An 18,967-nucleotide genomic window follows, 5' to 3' on the forward strand; every position below is an offset into this window, starting at 1 on the left:
TCTTAATGGTCTCTGCAATGGTCAGTATCTAAAGTAAGGAAACGATGAAGATTACCCACAGCTACCAGAAGCATGCTGGTGAATCCCTCAGGAGCAGTGTACATGCCAAAGAATGCCACCTGGAACTGGAAATTATCTTTACTATATACAAATTTAAAATAACAGTAATAGGCTTGCCACAAATCCATGTATACTTACATACCCTGCAGACTGAGAAACACAAACTGTTCTTCTTTTCTCATTACTAGCAAAACCTGTGTTCTGGTTATTTTAAACCTCAAAAATTCCAGATAGGAAGCCAAGCCATACTTCAGCAAGGCACAAAGCATGAACTGTTTTCAATCCTTTATTCCTGATCTGCACAGGCAAAGCTTCTTTGGTCCCACTGACTACAACAGCATCAGTATCCTGATGAAACATGATCTCATACAGCAAATCTGTCTGGCAGTTTGTAGGGGGGTGATTAGAAGGCAGCAAAGGGAAAAATTACAACTATGAGCTACAAGCAGGTTAATTATTGCTGCCATGGAGGCTAGTCAAAAGACATTCCAGAAAAATACAGGGAATACAGAACAAAGGTAAGGGGTCAGTGAGAACAGTTTGGGGTTTCCTCCTAGAGATACTGAAAACAAAGTTTCATCTGTCCTCAACTCAAGCAAAGATTCCCTCCAAAAGGACATTTTCTATGGAGGACTGCATCTCTTTAGAGTTCAGCATTTTGTATCCAAAGGAGAAGACAAGGACAGACAACTGAAGCAACTAACTGGATGCTGTACCAGCTGCATAACGTGAAAACTGAAGCAACGGGAGCAAGTAGTCTGTGCATCAGCCAACAAAGCAGAGCACTGTGCCAGCTGGGTGTTATGCAGCCCAAAAGATATCAAATACAGTATTTATAAACATAGCATGAACTGAATACAGCATGCTGTTAGTGATTGCGCTTAGCATACAGGTCAATTACTTTAATTAGAATGCATTACTCAGTAACAGAAGGAATGATATACAGTCTTTCCAGATCTCATTAAATAAATATTTAAAAAGCTATAGTTTGGATTTGGTTGCTTTTTAGTCACAGATACACACAGAAATGCCTGCTAAAGAAATGTGTCTGACAAATGTTGTGGTGGAGTCCAGATCTGAGGCATTTAAGCCCAAGAAATTCTGGTCCCTGGAAAAAGATTAGAGGCATTGAAGCAGTTATACCATGAAGCGCCAACAGCTGCTAGGGGAACAGTGGCTAGAAGTCAACATGTGAGGAAGGAGCAGAGGACAAAACCATCCTCTTTATATTGCATGACCTTGAAATCCACAAGTAACTGTAAGTCCTTTCAGGGTTCAGAAGACACCAAGAACTAAATATTTGATAGCTGCAGACTCCCAGGCTGTAGGCAGGGTCTTGGAACCCAACTGTAGCAGAAGACAACCTACAGAAGACAGTACTGCATTGGTGGGGGGAAACCCCCAAGTTTTCCCCTAATCTTAAAGGAAGTTCCTAGAGGCCTGTGAAGAATCTGGTCTACCCAGCCACCCACTATATGAACTCACCAGAGGTGCATAAGTTTATTACCATACTGTTCTGACTGGTTTAAGGTAACCTTTGTTGGATTCTGCCCTCTCCACACTGCCACCACCCAAAAACTAGCACCTGCCAATGAAGATCCCTCTTATGACTCATTGACTGGCTTTAACGAAGCCACCCTGGGAAATGCACTGTTATGTGATCTGACAGGATGTAAAGCCTTTTTCTTCCCCCAATAAATAGTATTATTAAATATGGACTGGCAAGTGTATCCGGTCCTGAAAATAATGTTGTGAGAAGATGCATTTGTTTTATTACAGTAAAACGAAGCTTCATGGAGTTAACCTTGAATAGCTTCAGTCAGATGGGACTCAACAGGTTCTTAGCCAGATCCACATTTACGCTAGCTGTATTAAAGAATAAAACTGATCCTTTCATAACCAGAAATATTTTGTAGTACGACTAGTTTCAAATTTGATGAGGTATTTCTGTTTGACAGCTAGCACTGTCAGAATGTGATGTCTGCTTTTGGTTTTCACAGATCCCTGGATAAGTTTATTAACAAAATGAGTTTGCATATTAATAGATAAAATGATACAGCAACTTTGTAAGAGATGCAACGCATAACTAAGGTAGGCTTAATGAGTAATATATGTAGAGTGCCAATTTAAAATTAAGCTTTTATTTCTATAAATAATACATACTGGCATAACTACTGGAAATATACTAACATTTTTGTTCAGAACAGACATGCATAATACACAAATACACAAAACCAACATAGTGTTAGACATTTTTACACTTTAAGTAAACAACACCACAAGTATCTGCCAATTTAAACAACACAAGAACAAAAATGCAAACCCAGAAAATAGGCAGTGTTCAAATTCTGCTCTGAGTAAAGCCTATGGTTCACTGAACTCACATCATACCTCAGATCACAGCTGTACAAATCATAAACACGAACAAGACTATTCTGAAAATACAGACATCAGGGAGAAAAGACTTAGTGTGCAAGTCTCAGAAATGGTACCAGAGAGTAACAGATTTCAATCCTATCCAAGGTGAAGCTCATAAATTGTATCTAGTACAATGAGGCAAAATAAATTAGGTAGCATTTCGCCTGCAGAACTACAAAAAGACTTTCAGTTGTTATGCTCAGTGGTCAACAGGAGGAGTCTTCTAGATGTTTCAGCCATTACTTATTAAAAGGGGACTGTCCAACCAAGGGGTCTCTCCTCAAAGTTCAGCAGTAGTACCTGTACCTATTAAGCATCCTCAAGCTGCTTGTCAAGTCAAAGACCCGCCTTCTCTGTTACAGAAGAAACTTCTTTCACACACACCGCCCCAAAAGAATCAATAATTTCTACAACTATGAGTATAGTTATATATGGCGCACTGCGTCAAATTCTTAATAAGTATATAGAAGAAAGTAACTGCAATGATACTTCAGTCATCTTGGTTGAAAATCCTTATTTCCTCACTAATTTTCATCACATATTATAAAGCTACATTTCATTATCACACTGTTCCTGACACACTTTAATGCCAAGGTCAAAGTATAGATACAATGCTCCATATAAACAGTATTAATTTACAAATGATATATATAAATCCCACATACTGAACAGATCAACTACACAAAAGCAGCAAGTGGCACAAAACCTTCTAATACACAGACACAGGTTTGGATACTACCACAGTGGCTCTCAGTACAGCTTTCCTAACCACGTTAGGTGACTTTAAAGAGGATGTTCCCCCAACAAGAACGACCTTAGAAGAAAACAGTCAGATTTTTCAAAAAGCTACTTCAATGCCCCATACAAAAATTACTCGAAGACAAACCATCCCTCCATTAATGGTACTTACGTAGTTGTCACATATTACATATTCCAAGCCTGGAACTTGCATCAACGATCACTAAACAAGCACAATTACACTGTAACAAGATCCTATTAGTTAGGAAATGCTCACAATTCCCATATCCAAGTTTATCCTTTTGTGCCCCACCATAGAGGTAACAACATCTCCCCTTTATGCTATAATAGCAGCTAACTTTTTATAGCAAACTAGTTAACCTAAGAACATTGAATTTATATCAACTGTTCTGAATCTTCATTGTTCTTGAGGATTTGGGCTTCTCTTTCAGACTAGCCAGAGACCTGTGTAGCTAAAAGTTGTTGGGTTTTTTTCAAACACAGAAGTTACTTTAAACTTTTTCTTTTTAGCAGAACTCTCTGAATATATCTTCCCTCACTTAAAAATAATACAAAATTCACATCCTCTTTTAGTACAATGGAATATGGTCACGTCAGTGTAATGCCTGCTCAGTCACATCAGCTTCTTCTATATTGCAACATTCTCTGCTCACCCAGAATGAATTCAGTATAACAATTAACAAATTCAACTGCTCTAGAGAGCTGCTAGCACAGAAGATGAAAACTTCAGGTTACCATGATACTGAAATTGTCAAGCATCTCATTTTAGCCTTCTTCCACCAATGTATTCAAGTTTTCCATTTCTCTCTCTCCTACCTACAGTTCTTTGTTTTCATTTTTATCAGTCACTAAGTAAATGCTAAATACACGTTTCCAAAGTGAGAAAATGTCAGTTATGTTAGCCTTTGTGAAAGTCCGCACTGTCACAAAGTTTTGGCAAAACTTGGTAAATTTAATCTAAAGGGGGAATGACAGAAGTTTATATTACTTATAAACCCAAACATTGAGGGATTTTATTTCATCTTAGTACTTGAAGCCAAGATCTGGAAATAAAACAAGTAATTCTGAGGCACATCAAACCAAACATTAGCAGATATAGCTCCTAATTCTTTAAATTCTCAGGCTATATCACTTGTATTCTGTATTTTTCTTGATTAGACCATTTATGCTTTGATTTAGCACCTAACACATCACTGTGGCAATCTGTATTGATAAAGGCAAAGCCACAGTCTCATGGAAATCTCTCTGACAGAATTATACTGACAACCTGTAAAACAGCACATGCATCTTGAAATTGTCAAGTTGGCTCCATTTGTTCAGCCTCTCATTCAACTGATCTACAGAGCAACAAATTAAAGCAGTCCTTTCATTCAGCAAGCAAGTGCCTATCAGAATATTGTTGTCCTGAGGGCACCGATAGGCTTCAGTGGCCCTGACCAGTCTCACTTGCAGATTCACACTACCCCTGCCCATGTGCCCACCAGCCCCATTTCAGCTCACCCCTGGACACCAATTCCTGGCCTGAGCTGTATCATAGGTACCCGTCTCCAGCTTTGTGTCCAGCCCTGCCTCCAGGATGGATCCTTCATACGTACGTTGTAGCTTTCTCCAGTCCTATGTTTGGTCATGTATCCTAGACAGACCTTGGACCCATGTTACAGCCTTGTCTTCAGCCCTGTCTCTGACCCCTTTTCCTTTTGCTCCTGACTGGACTCCTAGCCAGACTCTGAACCTGATTCATTGCTCTGCTGTCTCTGGAGCTGCCCATCGAGTCTGTTAACATCTGGCTCTGCCACTGTGCTCCGACCCGGTGGGGTGGCATCCCATCAGTGAGGGCACTGCCCAGCCTGGGGTCACCCTCATCTCCTAGATCAACCCTCCTCTTTGAGCAGCTGGCTCTTGCTGCACCCTAAGAACCACTTAGGACTTGTCTCCCACCATATCTCTGGATACTGCCTACGCAAGGAGATTTTAAAGTGCAATCAAATCTCAAAGAAAGATATTGACACTTTTTCCCTGTAATTTGATTCCCGTATATGACAAGTTCCTGTGATGCACTGAGACAGGAAATATCTGTCATCTCATTTCTCTCAAAGTGCCATGTTTATGAAACTTAATACAGCTGCCAAATGTTAGTAAGAAGTCAAATGAAATACCTGTTCCAACTGGTTTTAATAACTCCCTAAAACGGTTAATAAAAAAGAAATTATTTGACTAAGAACTTTACTTGCTTAAGTAAATTCTGATTAGGAACCAAAGGGCATGTTAGGGGCACCTGGTAAAGAGATGATCTAAATTCAGCATCTCACGGATGTTAGATTTGAACTTTTTTCCCCAGAACAACCTCCTCTGCTTTCTCTCCAGCCAAAAGAATCATAACACATTCTGGAAGAGGACGTATCTTTTTCTATTTTTTTTTTATTTTTTATTTTTAGTAGGTGTCTTTTATTAAAGGCACTGAGTAAGACTAAGGAAGACTTAGAAGCAAGCAAGTAATTCTTAGCTACTCTATCCTTAATTTAGGTTTTTTGTTTCTTTTTTTTTTTTCAGTTGTACAGATCTATAACCTAGTTTCCAGACAACAAACTCTTGCTTGCTGCAATTAAAAAAATTACTTTGCTTGCAGAAGAATTCTGCAGTCACTTCCAGAAAACAAACCTGCTTTTGACACACACAGTCTTACAGATCACAAATGTTATTTGATTAAAAATAGAAGTAATTCATCAGAGTTCAACAGTGCCCCAAAGTAAAGGCCTTCAATCATTTTTCAAGAATGACACATTTCCATGTACCTTGGCTGTGATAGTCCAAGCTTTCCTTCTTCTTAGGATGAGGACATTAGTTTCAGAAACTCCTGGATATCTAGTATTATCTTGATGCAAATGTCATTGTCTTTCTCACACTACCCTAACACCACAGCCCAATAAAGATAACTTTCTTGTGGCCCGTTTCTGTACCTACCTAAAAAGAATGAGATAAGTAATCCTGGAATTTTTTTGACTGGGTTACAGTGACTATCAAATCTCACATGGGACTTTCACTTTTCCTACCATTAAAGACTTTTACAAGCCAAAAACTTCAAAGTGTCTGTTGGAAAGTGGGCTTCACCTGTTTGGATATTAATATCTAGTACTCTGTATGGGTTAAGTTATCTAAGACATCTATATGGGACTAGCAGACATGAGTCACAGCTTGATGTCAGGCAGGATACCTTAAAGAATCTAAAAATGGCATTAGTGTTGATGTTCAGGCACCTGGATCCCAAGTTGACCGGAAATGTTTTGCATCCATCTTACTGCAGGATGACCCAAAGTAAAAAAAAACACAACAGTGATATCTGAAATATACTGTTTCATTTACCCCGCTGTTAAAGATCACAAACAGTGAAAAGTAAAAAGGAGAACAAAAAATGATCTGTTTTGTATTGTAAGGGTAGTGCTCTGCAAAATGGATTAGATTGCCATTCTGGTTTCTCAGTCTGTAGCAGGTAAGAGCTTCCCCACATGGCAGAAAATAGCAGAAGCCTCAAAGCAAAGCATAAATGGTACACTTCAAATCTGGTGATAAACTACCAGTGGCACTAGATTAAAACTATACATTTTAAGACTTTTGGAAGCATAATAATTGCCTTTAAGAACAAGAGTATTTTTAACCAGCCACTTAAAAAAGAAATAAAGAAAAGGAGAGAGACGATTTAGAGCAGCCAAATTCTATTACATTACTTCCTGTGTGTTGCCTAGGGGCTATGAGAAGTTAATAATCACACTAATTTGGTCCCACTGCTATGAAAAAGATGCAAGAAGCCAATGGTGATAATTCTGGAAGAGAATTACTACTTTCCTCCCAGCACACAGAGAAACATTCCAACACATATTGAAACATACGCTGGATACCAGTGTGTGATTTCTGTTCAAAGGTAAACTTCTGAGTGAAGCTTTCCTAATTCACAGAGAAGATTTTGACTGAAATAACAAATCCCTAGTGGGTATGCAATGCAGCAAACACTACTATGATGAAGCTTTCTTCCTCAAGGAAAACTGAAAGCTCTTGAAATATTTTTGTCAGTTCAAGATAAGTATACATACTTACCCTTCATACGCAGAGGGTAAACTAATTCTGAACTTAAAATATTCTGAGTTTTGTTTACTCTGACCGAGCCACCTCCCTCAATTCCTCTCAAAGTTTACTCACGCTTCCAATTTCACCTTTCCCCAAGACTAGGTTATTGCTCAACACTTCGATAGATAACATGCTACCCTTAAGAAATACATAATTCTGAGCCTTAGTCTATGGAAAGATTACTGTCAGGTTAATCTTTTACTTCAGAAGTTTTTAAGCATGTTCACTGGAAAGACACTTGACAGCTCCATTGACCTCCCATCTCGTAAATTCTGGACCAGTCAGTAATACCCATGCAGGACAAAGTATGACTGAGTTTATCTCTCTGTTACCTTAGTATCTCCTTTTGGATAGTTTTTCCTCTGATATATGCTTGTCACGCAAGTAAGATTTACAAAGAGAAGAAACAGAAGCTAGAACATACTCTGAGAGCAAGACGAACAGAGTTCACCCTCCACACTTCCTAGAAGCATCTGACATTTGGAGCAACTTTGCTACATGTTCTGTAAGCCAGAAACACAGGTCCCAGCCAGCAAGCTTGGAAAGTGGCTCAAAGCAAAGATCACTTAGTTGAACTTCAGCTGTCCAGGCATCCCAAAAATACAACTGTTTATTTCCAAGTCTGTTATGAATTAATAGGGACAATTTCTACAACATGACTGCACTGGCAGTGTTTCCTACGCTGAGACAAAAATAAGAGAAAGGATAAGGATACCAATGCTGCACAGACTTACTTTGGCCCTGTTTCTATTGACGAGAAACTTAAAATCTTGGAATAGCACAATGAAAATCTACAAGGTTATATAAATCAAATAACTGTGAAGGGTTCCCCTACCACTATATAATACATGACCTCATATAATCTTGGTTTTAAATAAATGTCTTGAGCCACAAATTAGAGAATTACTTACCTGGACAGATAAACAAGGGAGTTATTTGGCTATGCATTACAAAGCATAGGAATGCCTCAGTTCTTCTGAGTCAGTAAGAAAAAAAATAACAATTTTGTCTCTACCATCAAGCTTTCTGCTACTGCTGCAATGGGCTGTCACAGAAGCTGTTCCCTGCATCTGTTTGAAAGTAAAGATCCTATATAGCCTGAGACAGTATGAGAAAAGGACACCCCCTAGAGTGTAAGTACATTTCTCAGAAGATTATGTTTCAGGGCCTTATGATACATCATCTAACATGCATTTAATGAAGCATCTTTAATCACAGAACCAATTCCTGTAAATGCTCTTTCATACCTATGTAAGTGACTTTAAAAAATTTCAAACGTAGAAATTGATTAAATTTGTCAATTATGATTTCAGTGAGAATCCTGAAAACATTTGACTGAAACCTGCAAAGGAAGACTCTAAGACTATTGGTTTGTTGATCATGCTATTAGAAGGAGCACTGAGTACATGGATTCTAGAAAGCAGGGATGGAAATATAAAGCATTCACATTAGAAAAATAAAAAGGTACTTTTAGAATAATTTACAAAAAATGAAACTAGCACTTTAGCACTGTTTCAGGCACTTAATATTTTTTCTTCCAAAACCACTGAGAACTTTTTTTTTCTATTTACCACAATCTTCACCAAAAGCTGGCTTATCTTACTTTTAAAGCAATCACTGAGAATAGGATCTCTGAAGTCTTTTAAAAAGGAATGACAAATAGTAAAAACAATTAGATATGCAGTGAACTTTTATATTTTTCCTTTCAGATAATTCTGCTACCACAGAATAAAACTGGAATTCAGAAATGTAAAATCTCTTATTAATACTCAAATGTGTACAGTTTTAAGCATGGGACTCTCCTGGAATGGTGTGTTAATAGTTAGATCCATCCCACTGGCTGTATCATGATACCATGATGCTCCAGCTTCCTTCTGTCCTGTGTACCTTTCATGAGTTCATGTCACCAGAAACATTACAGTCTCCTTCCTGACACATCTGCACTCCAGAGCCTTCCATCCTGACAACCAAGCTGGACTGGAAGTCCTTTAAGGAGTGTATGGAGGAAGAACAGTGACTTTGTACTGTTGCTCCATCGGCAGTATAGCTGCACAGTTATTTTAGTTGGCTTACATGCTGTTGAAGACCACACATTAGGGTCTTTCTACATTACAGTTGTATTTTATTATTTGTAAAAAAGCCTCAAAAAAAACAGGACAAAACCAAACCAAACCACCATTTCAGATTATTTAGATGTTAGATAGATGAGAACACACATTTTTCCCTCCCATTTCTGTGTCTCATATGCAGTTTTTAAACATATGTAATGATGAAAAATTTTGATTATACAGTCATAACTAGTCATCTGGCACTGAGCTCCACCTGCTGACAAGTCTTTCAAGTATTGCAGAGCCTGCATATCAAGTCTCAGTTTTAACAATGGTTCCAGTACAATGCTGCAGTACATAAAATAAATGTATATGAAACATTTCTATAGTGAGAAAACCATATAGTTTTAAATACATATTCTTAAAAATAATGGGTTTGCACCTTTATAATATTTGTTTTTACCATGTAAGGAAAAAGGAGAAGACATATTAAAAGTGGAATATATATTTCACTGTATTACTGCTAAACAAAATGAATTACTATTTTATATTAACAAAATCGAAGTTTTCCTATTCTGTAACAATATCCAAGCCAATACTGATGCTGTGATTTTAAAGTCTTACTATGAAATGCAGACCAGCATCATTGTACTTAATTACCTGAGTAAATGGTTAACTGGCACCGCAATATTCCAAATATTCCTGATGTTTTTATTTCTAATCAGATCATTAGACATAAAAAAGTTTTGTTGTTGTTGTTTTCTTTATTTTAATTTTGATGGACTACTGCCATGCTCTGTTGATCATATTAATAGCAAGAATAGCATATGTATCTTAGGACAGATGACAGGCCATACATCCCTTGACTGAACATCTAAACACTGAAAAGTTAGTTCAAGCTTCCAGTTACTGGTTAATTTTTGTAAAGTAACATAATATATAATTTGGATACTGCAACATTTTGGCAAAAAAGCAGATGTTTACAAGGAATAACCAGCTTTTTCTTAGTATCTATCTCCTTACTTTTAAGTATGGAAGAAAAAAGTTAACTATGAATCTCCTGATTGCATAGCATGTAGTATCATAACTGCATAACTCTAAGGGGCTCAAAGACATTATTTTAAACTTTTAGCACCTTCAGCATTAAAATTATCTCTGTCTTGCATGGTTATTTCAGTAGAATGGTATAAATGCTAGAAACAGGAAAATACGCTTTATTTTTCCACATATGATGCCAAAACTGTTAAACACAATATTCAGAAATGGCCAAAAATAGAATTTTTTTAACTCCTTGCTATGCTATCATGATTGAACAGAACAGAACCATTCAGCAATTTCCTTTTTTTCTTAAAATGTGTACATGAACACCAATACACAGCTAACATATTACAAACAGTAAAATATATTGACCAAACCATTTTGAACACACTAACAAAATATTAAACTTTACTACAGTTAACAAAGGCAAAAAGAACATGGAAACAAAGGAAATTATAACATACACGTAACATAACACTGTCTAAAAAAACACACCAAATGGCATTTCAGAATTTCATTCCTTGTAAGTATTCTATTCTACTGTTACCTGATGTAAGAGATGGAAAACAAAACAATTTGCGAACTATTCCACTATGAAATTGTCTATATGATAACATATAAATACTTAGAGACATGAAACTTGACAAAGTTCTTTTGAATATCATATTTTTTATTTTAAATTACCAAAAAAACCCCACTTGTGACTGAATACATGAGAATTTACTTCATATGCATGCTCACAACACAAGCCAATTATGATTTTGTCATTCTTAGGAGAAGAATTTGTAAAACAAGTGTTTATGATGAATTTCTGAAGAGAGGTAAATAATCATATTCAAATGTAGTATCAGACAACACTTAGATGAACTGCTTTTAGATACAGATGAGAAGCCTAAACAGTTTTATAGCTGAAGAAAAAATGATCCTCTTGAATGATACCAGGATGAACAACCAGCAGCAAGAACATTTCTTTTCTGATCATTTAGCAGCTGCATAATTTTAAGGAGTTTTACTAAAAAAAATCCCATTATAAAAATCACCGGAATGCTTATTTATACAAACAGCCCTTCAGTGTACTATTTTTCCTCCTGAGATACAATCAAGAGCGCTCTCTCAAGGTATAGCAACTTGAAAAAAGTTTAATTTAGACTGCAGTTGTATCTACTGCTTTTGAGTCAATTTTACTAGAACAGGATATCAGCTTAATAGTTAAGCAAGACTTAAGTGGTATTTGCCTGTCTTAAATAACTTACTCAAGGGAAATCACCCAGCATTTAAGACATATTCCACTATTTTTCGTGGTGCATACAAATTATAAGACTAAATCCTCTGAAGCCTAAACAGCAACATTTTTCTCACTCTCAGCACATTTAATGTATGTAAAAGTGCATTTCTTGCATCATTCTAGAAATCTCAGCATGTACTTTCTCTGGCAAAAAAAAAAGATAAATTATCATGGATACCTTTTATTCCAAAGAAATCAAGAGGTCAGAGTTCTTCATTGTGCATTGTACATAGACGCAAAAATTATTTTCTCCCACCCATTGAAAGAGACATTTGGACACCAGAAAACAGCAGAATCTTGAACTGAGGTGGAAGAAACAATCTAATTGAGTCTAATCATGAGATTAGACTCATCATCTCAACTAACCCTTATAGACAATATTCACTAACACTACTACAGGATATTACATTAAATAACAAACAAGATAGCCTACCCCCAAAAGATCCCAAGCCTCCTAATCTTTCACAATCATTATCCTGATCCGTCCTTTCTCCTTCTCCATCTTTTTGTGCTTTACCAACTCCTCCTAGATCATGACAAGCATACAAGCTTTGTAAAATAATGTTTTGTACCAGTGAAAATGGCAACCACCCACCTGCTAGTGCCTTGTAAACTTTATACAGCAGTAGTGGAAGCAAGAGAATACTGACAATTAAGTGTAACTGTAGAATGGGAATGGAAAAAACCAAACTTAGTTCCACAAATAGATAAAGAAAACAAACTCATTCCTCTCAGAAACAACAACTTCATTACCATTTCACTGAGCTACTGCTCTGTGGGCCAGAAGAAATGGTAGGCTAAACCTCTAAAGAAAATAAGTCACAAGCATCTTGTGTATTTCAAACCTGATCCATAAAAGCAAAGACTACTGCTTGTCCCTTTAGTAAACAGGTACTGTGTGTTTGCTTTTTTATGTGGCCTACTATCTCTACACATAGCTGCATACAGTTGAGAAAAGAAGTCACAAAATATTAGCAAAGTACTTATTTAAATTACATGGGGTCTCATCACAGCACAAAAAGTTCTTTTTGATTATTAAGAGCATGTAAACATTTAAAAATAGTTGCAGTGAAACAAGTGTTTGTTTCTGTTTAAAGAAAAGAGTAGTTACAGTACATAAAACTAATTTCTCAATTACATGTGTGCAGTGATTCCAACAGCTTTTACTGTTAGTTTTCTATCTACAACTGTGAATCTATTTCTTCAACACAGCCAATGAAATTAGGAATAGCTACTCAGTCATGTTTATTAAATCTATTTAAGGATTTATACTTTCGATTATAAAACAGTCTAATAAGAATCTAAGCATCAAGTTTCCAGAAGACCAAACCAAATCCACAGATATACATAGGGTGTTACAAGTTATTGCAACCTAAAAAAAAAAAAGAAAAAAATCACACAATTGAACTCTTTTTCTAAATAAATCTTCACAAATGCAAAGTGAAGTTTATTCACTTCAGCCATCCCTGTAAATATCTTGAGACTCCGATCCCAGGACTAAAGTACAATAGCAAGGCTGCACAATTCAGTAAAACAGATATGAAACTTACCATAGAAGTCACTGATCTGGCATCTTCTTCGTAATTCACTACAGGTGGTGGCTCTTTCCCATCATTCTCTTGAACCTTTTGTTCCAGGAGTTCTTTCTGGGCTGCAAATTTTGCCTCAGAGCACCTCAATTGCTGAACTGTTTGTTTAAGTTCTTCCAGCGCTTGCTTCTGGCTCAGCAAGAGTACAATACTGCAGAGAAAAACAGCAATCAATCAAAAAATATATATGATTTAAAATACATACTTTGTTTCATTTCAAAGCTACAAGACAAGGCAAGCAAACACCTACTTTGTCATTCTCTTCTCTCAGTCTATCACAGAAATCATGTTGTAACAAATATAGATGAAACTACTATTTTCATCCACTTTTGATTGAAGTTATAAACACTAAGGTTCACCATCCTTTAGAGAAGAAATACATTTTTAGGTTATGATTTCCAGTGATGAGAAATCCACTGCAAACCACGTAATTGTTGTAATAATAATTTGCACTGTTAAACTCACCTTACATCCAGTATAAATTTGTCTGGTGTCAAGTTAGAGATATCTGTTGTCTCTTCTAGACTGAAAGGTCCTCTACTGCATAAGTATTTCTGGACTGCAGTCTAACATTCTTATGAAGCTAAATAAATTGAATTCTACAAGGAGCTAAAAGCAATTTTTTTCTTGCCTTCTGCATGTTTTTATGGCTCTCCTCTAAATATCCCTCATACCCCTGAGTATTGCAAGACAGACATCATTCATTCATTATTGAAGGACAAGCAGACCACTTAGAACATCTACAGGCACTTAGATGACTCTATTATCCCCAGGAAGTGCCAATACCAAAGATGGACAGAAGCTGCCTAAGAGACAGAATCATCCACAGTACAATACAGACACCCTTAAAAGCACTTAATTGGAGCCCAGCGACATGTAGTCTATAATGAGATGCAGAGTCCTCACAGTCTGCAAGAACAGATGAAGGAGGTAGAGGGACCAGAACTATGAAGAATGAGGACAGTATAAAGAAAAATCACAGTATTCTGTCACTCTGTATCTTCAGGACAATCTGTGGAAGACAGGCCCTCCTGCAAGCCTTAGCCTTGGAGAAAAAAAGAAATTTAAAAGTCATTGATACTGAGACTGTTCCCTCACAAACCTATGCTGAGACAAATGACTAATCAAACAGGTTCCAAAGTGATAAGGGAACCATCTTTCATAAAATCCTCATTGGTAGGAAAAGATAAAAATCGTATCCCTATAGATGAGCATTGTACTAAGTCACCAAAGAACAGAACTCCATACAATCAGCAGAATGATCACTCATATAAAAAGGGCAAGTATGATGTAAGAAGAAATCAGAGGACCTGAAACTGAGGTTTGGCATGAGACTGCACACATTTAAAAGCATCCAACAAAGAAATGAACAATTATCCTGTCATTATCATCAAGATACTGTTCTTTAACCTGGCCCCCATTACCAGAGAGCAAAGGGATCACCCCGTGAAAATAATGGCCTTCCACCATCAGTAGGGCTTTGGTGAATACACATTGGCTAGAATAACAACATCCCAAACACTGAAAGGTTTCAACTCATCATGATCTGGAGAGAAGACATACCTTGCAAGTTAAAAGTAACCAGCTATTCTCTTTCCTGAACTGTGGCAAGATAGATTAACTCCTAATTGGTTTGCCCAAATCCAACACAAAATGCTCCCCATCCCACCTATGCATGAGGAATTAGAATCTATAGAATTGTTTGCCTATGGCTTGCATGAGTGTAAACTTTATAGTCCCTGTGGCCAGAAAGAGCTACTAGCAGCCTCACAGAGATCTTGTGTGAAGAAGCCCTGCAAGACCAAAACAGGACAACAGGTTGCAAAGTGGTAAAAAGGTGAACTGAATCAAACCCCAAATATTTAATATGCCATCATGTCAGGAATGCAAATGGTATGCTTGACATACACATATAACAACAAAATACAATTAAAACACTCTCTGTGTTGCAGGTGATATCATAGAATCATAGAATCATTTAGGTTGGAAAAGACTTTCAAGATCATCAAGTCCAACCATCAACAATGCCCTCTAAGCCATGTTCTGAAGTGCCTTGTCTACGCACTTTTTGAATACCTCCAGGGATGGTGACTCAACCACTTCCCTGGGCAGCCTGTTCCCATGCCTGACAACCCCTTCAGTAAAGAAATTTTTCCTAATATCCAATCTAAATCTCCCCTGCTGCAACTTGAGGCCATTTCCTCTCCTCCTATCTCCAGCCACCTGAGAGAAGAGACCAGCACCCACCTCACTACAACAACCTTTCAGATAGTTGTAGAGAGCGATAAGGTCTCCCCTCAGCCTCCTTTTCTCCAGACTAAACAACCCCAGCACCCTCAGCCACTCCTCATAAGACTTATGCTCCAGGACCCTCACCAGCTTTGTGGCCCTTCTCTGGACATGCTCCAGCAACTCAATGTCTTTCCTAGAGGGGCCCCTCAATGTAGTGAGGGGCCCAAAATTGAACACAGTACTTGAGGTGCAGCCTCACCAGTGCCGAGTACAGGGGGGTGATCACCTCCCTGCTCCTGCTGGCCACGCTCTTTCTGATACAGGCCAGGATGCTCTTGGCCTTCTGGGCCACCTGGACACACTGCTGGCTCATATTCAGCCAGCTGTTGACCAGCACACCCAGGTCTTTCTCTGCCGGGCAGCTTTCCAGCCACCCTTCCCCAAGCCTGTAGCACTGCATGGGGTTGTTGTGACCCAAGTGCAGGACCCGGCACTTGGCCTTGTTGAACCTCATCCTCAGCCCATCGATCCAGCTTGTCCAGATCTCTCTGTAGAGCCTTCCTACCCTTGAGCAGATCAACTGTCCCTCCCAACTTGGTGTCGTGCAAACTTTCTCAGGGTGCACTCAATCCCCTCATCCAGATCACTGATAAAGATATTAAACAGAACCGGCCCCAATACTGAGCCCTGGGGAACACCGCCTGTGACCCACCGCCAACTGGATTTAACTCCATTCACCACAACCCTCTCGGCTCATCCATCCAGCCAGTTTTTCACCCAGCAGAGTACATCTGTCTAAGCCATGAGACACCAGCTTCTCAAGGAGTATACCACAAGAGACAGGAAAAAAATACCATCATTTGAAGGTGGGAAGGGATATTGGTGCCAGGATAACAGTACCAATACAGCTAAATATTGAGAAGGAACACAAAATCAGAGGCCTGGAGATACACTTCTGCATATGCCCTAATGAAAAATACAGTAAGTGCAAAGATCAATTTGTAGTGTTGCCAGAATTAGACACCAAGAAATGCTTTCATGCCCCAACTCAGACTGCCACTGCAAAGTCAGTAAACAGCTCAGAACTTGTGATACTGAAGCTGTGTCAGAAAGTAGGGAGAGCACTGAAGTCCAAACTGATTCAACTGAAGAGACAGAAAACGATTTTGCAGACTTTTACCATCATTTTTGCCCAGATAAAGCAGACAAGGAGATTTCCTCAGCACTGAAGGGCAAAGCTCAGCACCTTGGGTGAGGCTCAACAGTAACATAGGGTCTAGAGCATTTGGAGTGGACCTCCTAATTTTCTTTCCTGACAATTGGTTTGCATTGCATCAACAGAATGACCTCTGGCTCAACAGGCATGGTTTCATTTATTGCTCAACTACCTTTACCTTTCACCTGGTCTCAGCACTGAGGCCAGTGCCATATGCTGTAACAGCAGTCAAGAACATGCAACAGTTGGATGAGATCTTCTAGTGTCCGTAAGTACATGCAAAAACATCCTGATCACTCTGCACTGCAGTAAAAAGGTGAAAACAGTGTCTGTTGGAGGAACCATGACCAATGACAAATCAGAACTGGGGTGATTTCAAGGAAACTTTTATCTTACAACTAGAAATCTAAGCGAGATTTCATGCCTTTTAATAAGACCCTACAGGTACTGGTGCAGTCTGAACTGAAATATCTCAACACCACAAACATGCTACGGGCTCAGTCAAAGGAGCCTACCCACAGCAAGAACCACAGAGATGGTCTGAACTATTTTCAGAGAGAGATAACTGATATTAAAAGAATACCAAAGGAAGGGAAAAAAAAACCAAACCCACCATCAAACTCATCTAGTTCAAATACAGTTTATCCTTTAAGTAACATGCAGCAAAGAAGGTAGGTCAAGAACCAGAAAACTGGAAAATATACTGTAAGTACATGTGAACTTCAACAAAGAAAGAACACGAAAGTATCTAATCAAAACACTCATATCATATACATACATGAAGTTTTGGATTTGAATGAAATACTATCCAATGCATCAAGGGACAAGATCCCTTCAACAAAGACCTTCTAGATTTCTTTAGTGAATGAAGACAGGATTACCTGAGGACTTACATTCCAATTCACTGGTATTGTTTTCCTGGTTTCAGCTGAGGTAGAGTTAATTGTTTTCCTAGTAGCTGGTACAGTGCTGTGTTTTGAGTTCAGTATCAGGAGAATGTTGATAACACACTGATGTTTTCAGTTGTTGCTCAGTAGTGTTTAGACTAAAGTCAAGGATTTTTCAGCTTCTCATACCCAGCCAGCGAGAAAGCTGAAGGGGCACAAGAAGTTGGCACAGGACACAGCCAGGGCACCTGACCCAAACTGGCCAACGGTGTATTCCATACCATGTGATGTCCCATCTAGTATAGGAACTAGCAGGGAATGGGGGCAGGGGGATCCCCCACTTGGAGACTAACTGGGCATCAATCACTGGGTGGTGAGCAATTGCCCTGAGCATCATTTGTATATTCCAATCCTTTTATTACTACTGTTGTCATTTTATTAGTATTATCATTATTAGTTTCTTCTTTTCTGTTCTATTAAACCGTTCTTATCTCAACCCACAAGTTTTACTTCTTTTTCCCGATTTTCTGGGGTGGGGGGGAATGAGTGAGCAGCTGCATGTTGCTTAGTTGCTGGCTGAGGTTAACTGTAAAACAACTGTAAACTAGTATTTATGACCAAATTTGTAAGGTTATGACTGATTGCAACAAGAATCAGAAAAACATCACTACAGACAGGTTTCTTCTTCTGTTGTATTAACTTCAGTTTAGACTGGGATGTGAACATTTTTTCTTATCAGAGGTAGAAAAAAACCCTAAAGATCTTGCCCAAGAATGGTTCTTTATTATAATGTTTTATTTATGGCACTGCAAAACACTCATTAATCCCTCACCTTCATTATTTATTATGCAGTACTACAGGGTATCAGAACTACATTCAGTTTTGTAAAGAAAATGCAATGAAAAATTAACTTAATTTGATGAGTTCCAAACATATTATTGCATAAGAAAGAGTACATGTCTTGCACATGACTCTGAAAAAGTCTTTCACAAAATTATATCTACACAATGAACTCCGTCAAACAGAGAGGCAATCTGAACTGACTCCTCTTCTTCCACCAATCTGAAGTTATAATACTAATCAAAGGTCCACTTTGTGAGCCATCCCAACACTATGACCATTATATTAAACTAATGGAGCTGCTTAGTTCTCCAATGAATTAGAGTCTGCAGTGTAAGGGGTTATTTTAGAGATGGAAAACTAACTTCTTGTTTTTCAAAACAACCACTTCTCACAAAAACAGAACAAGATTAGTGGAGGTTATTTCTTATGTAAGTCTTACAAATTGCATTATAGATGCTTTTCCCTCAAATTAT

General features: G+C 38.1%; 1 protein-coding gene across 18 annotated transcripts in view; it reads right to left on the reverse strand.

Annotated features, from left to right (window-relative positions):
- Positions 1-18,967, reverse strand: part of FER (FER tyrosine kinase) — a 196,723-nt gene that overhangs the window by 125,734 nt on the left and 52,022 nt on the right. For 15 of the 18 annotated variants that reach the window (XM_049795612.1, XM_049795617.1, XM_049795618.1 and 12 more), the window contains one exon: positions 13,278-13,467. In XM_049795612.1, the coding sequence (XP_049651569.1) occupies positions 13,278-13,467 (190 nt within the window). Of the gene's footprint in view, positions 1-9,718; positions 13,100-13,277; positions 13,468-13,566; positions 13,680-18,967 lie in introns of those variants that run through there. The other 3 variants (XM_049795627.1, XM_049795628.1, XM_049795629.1) reach the window with 3 other exon arrangements.

The sequence above is a fragment of the Accipiter gentilis genome, chromosome Z (genome assembly GCF_929443795.1).
Source record: "Accipiter gentilis chromosome Z, bAccGen1.1, whole genome shotgun sequence".
In the NCBI taxonomy this organism is placed as follows: Eukaryota; Metazoa; Chordata; class Aves; order Accipitriformes; family Accipitridae; genus Astur; species Astur gentilis.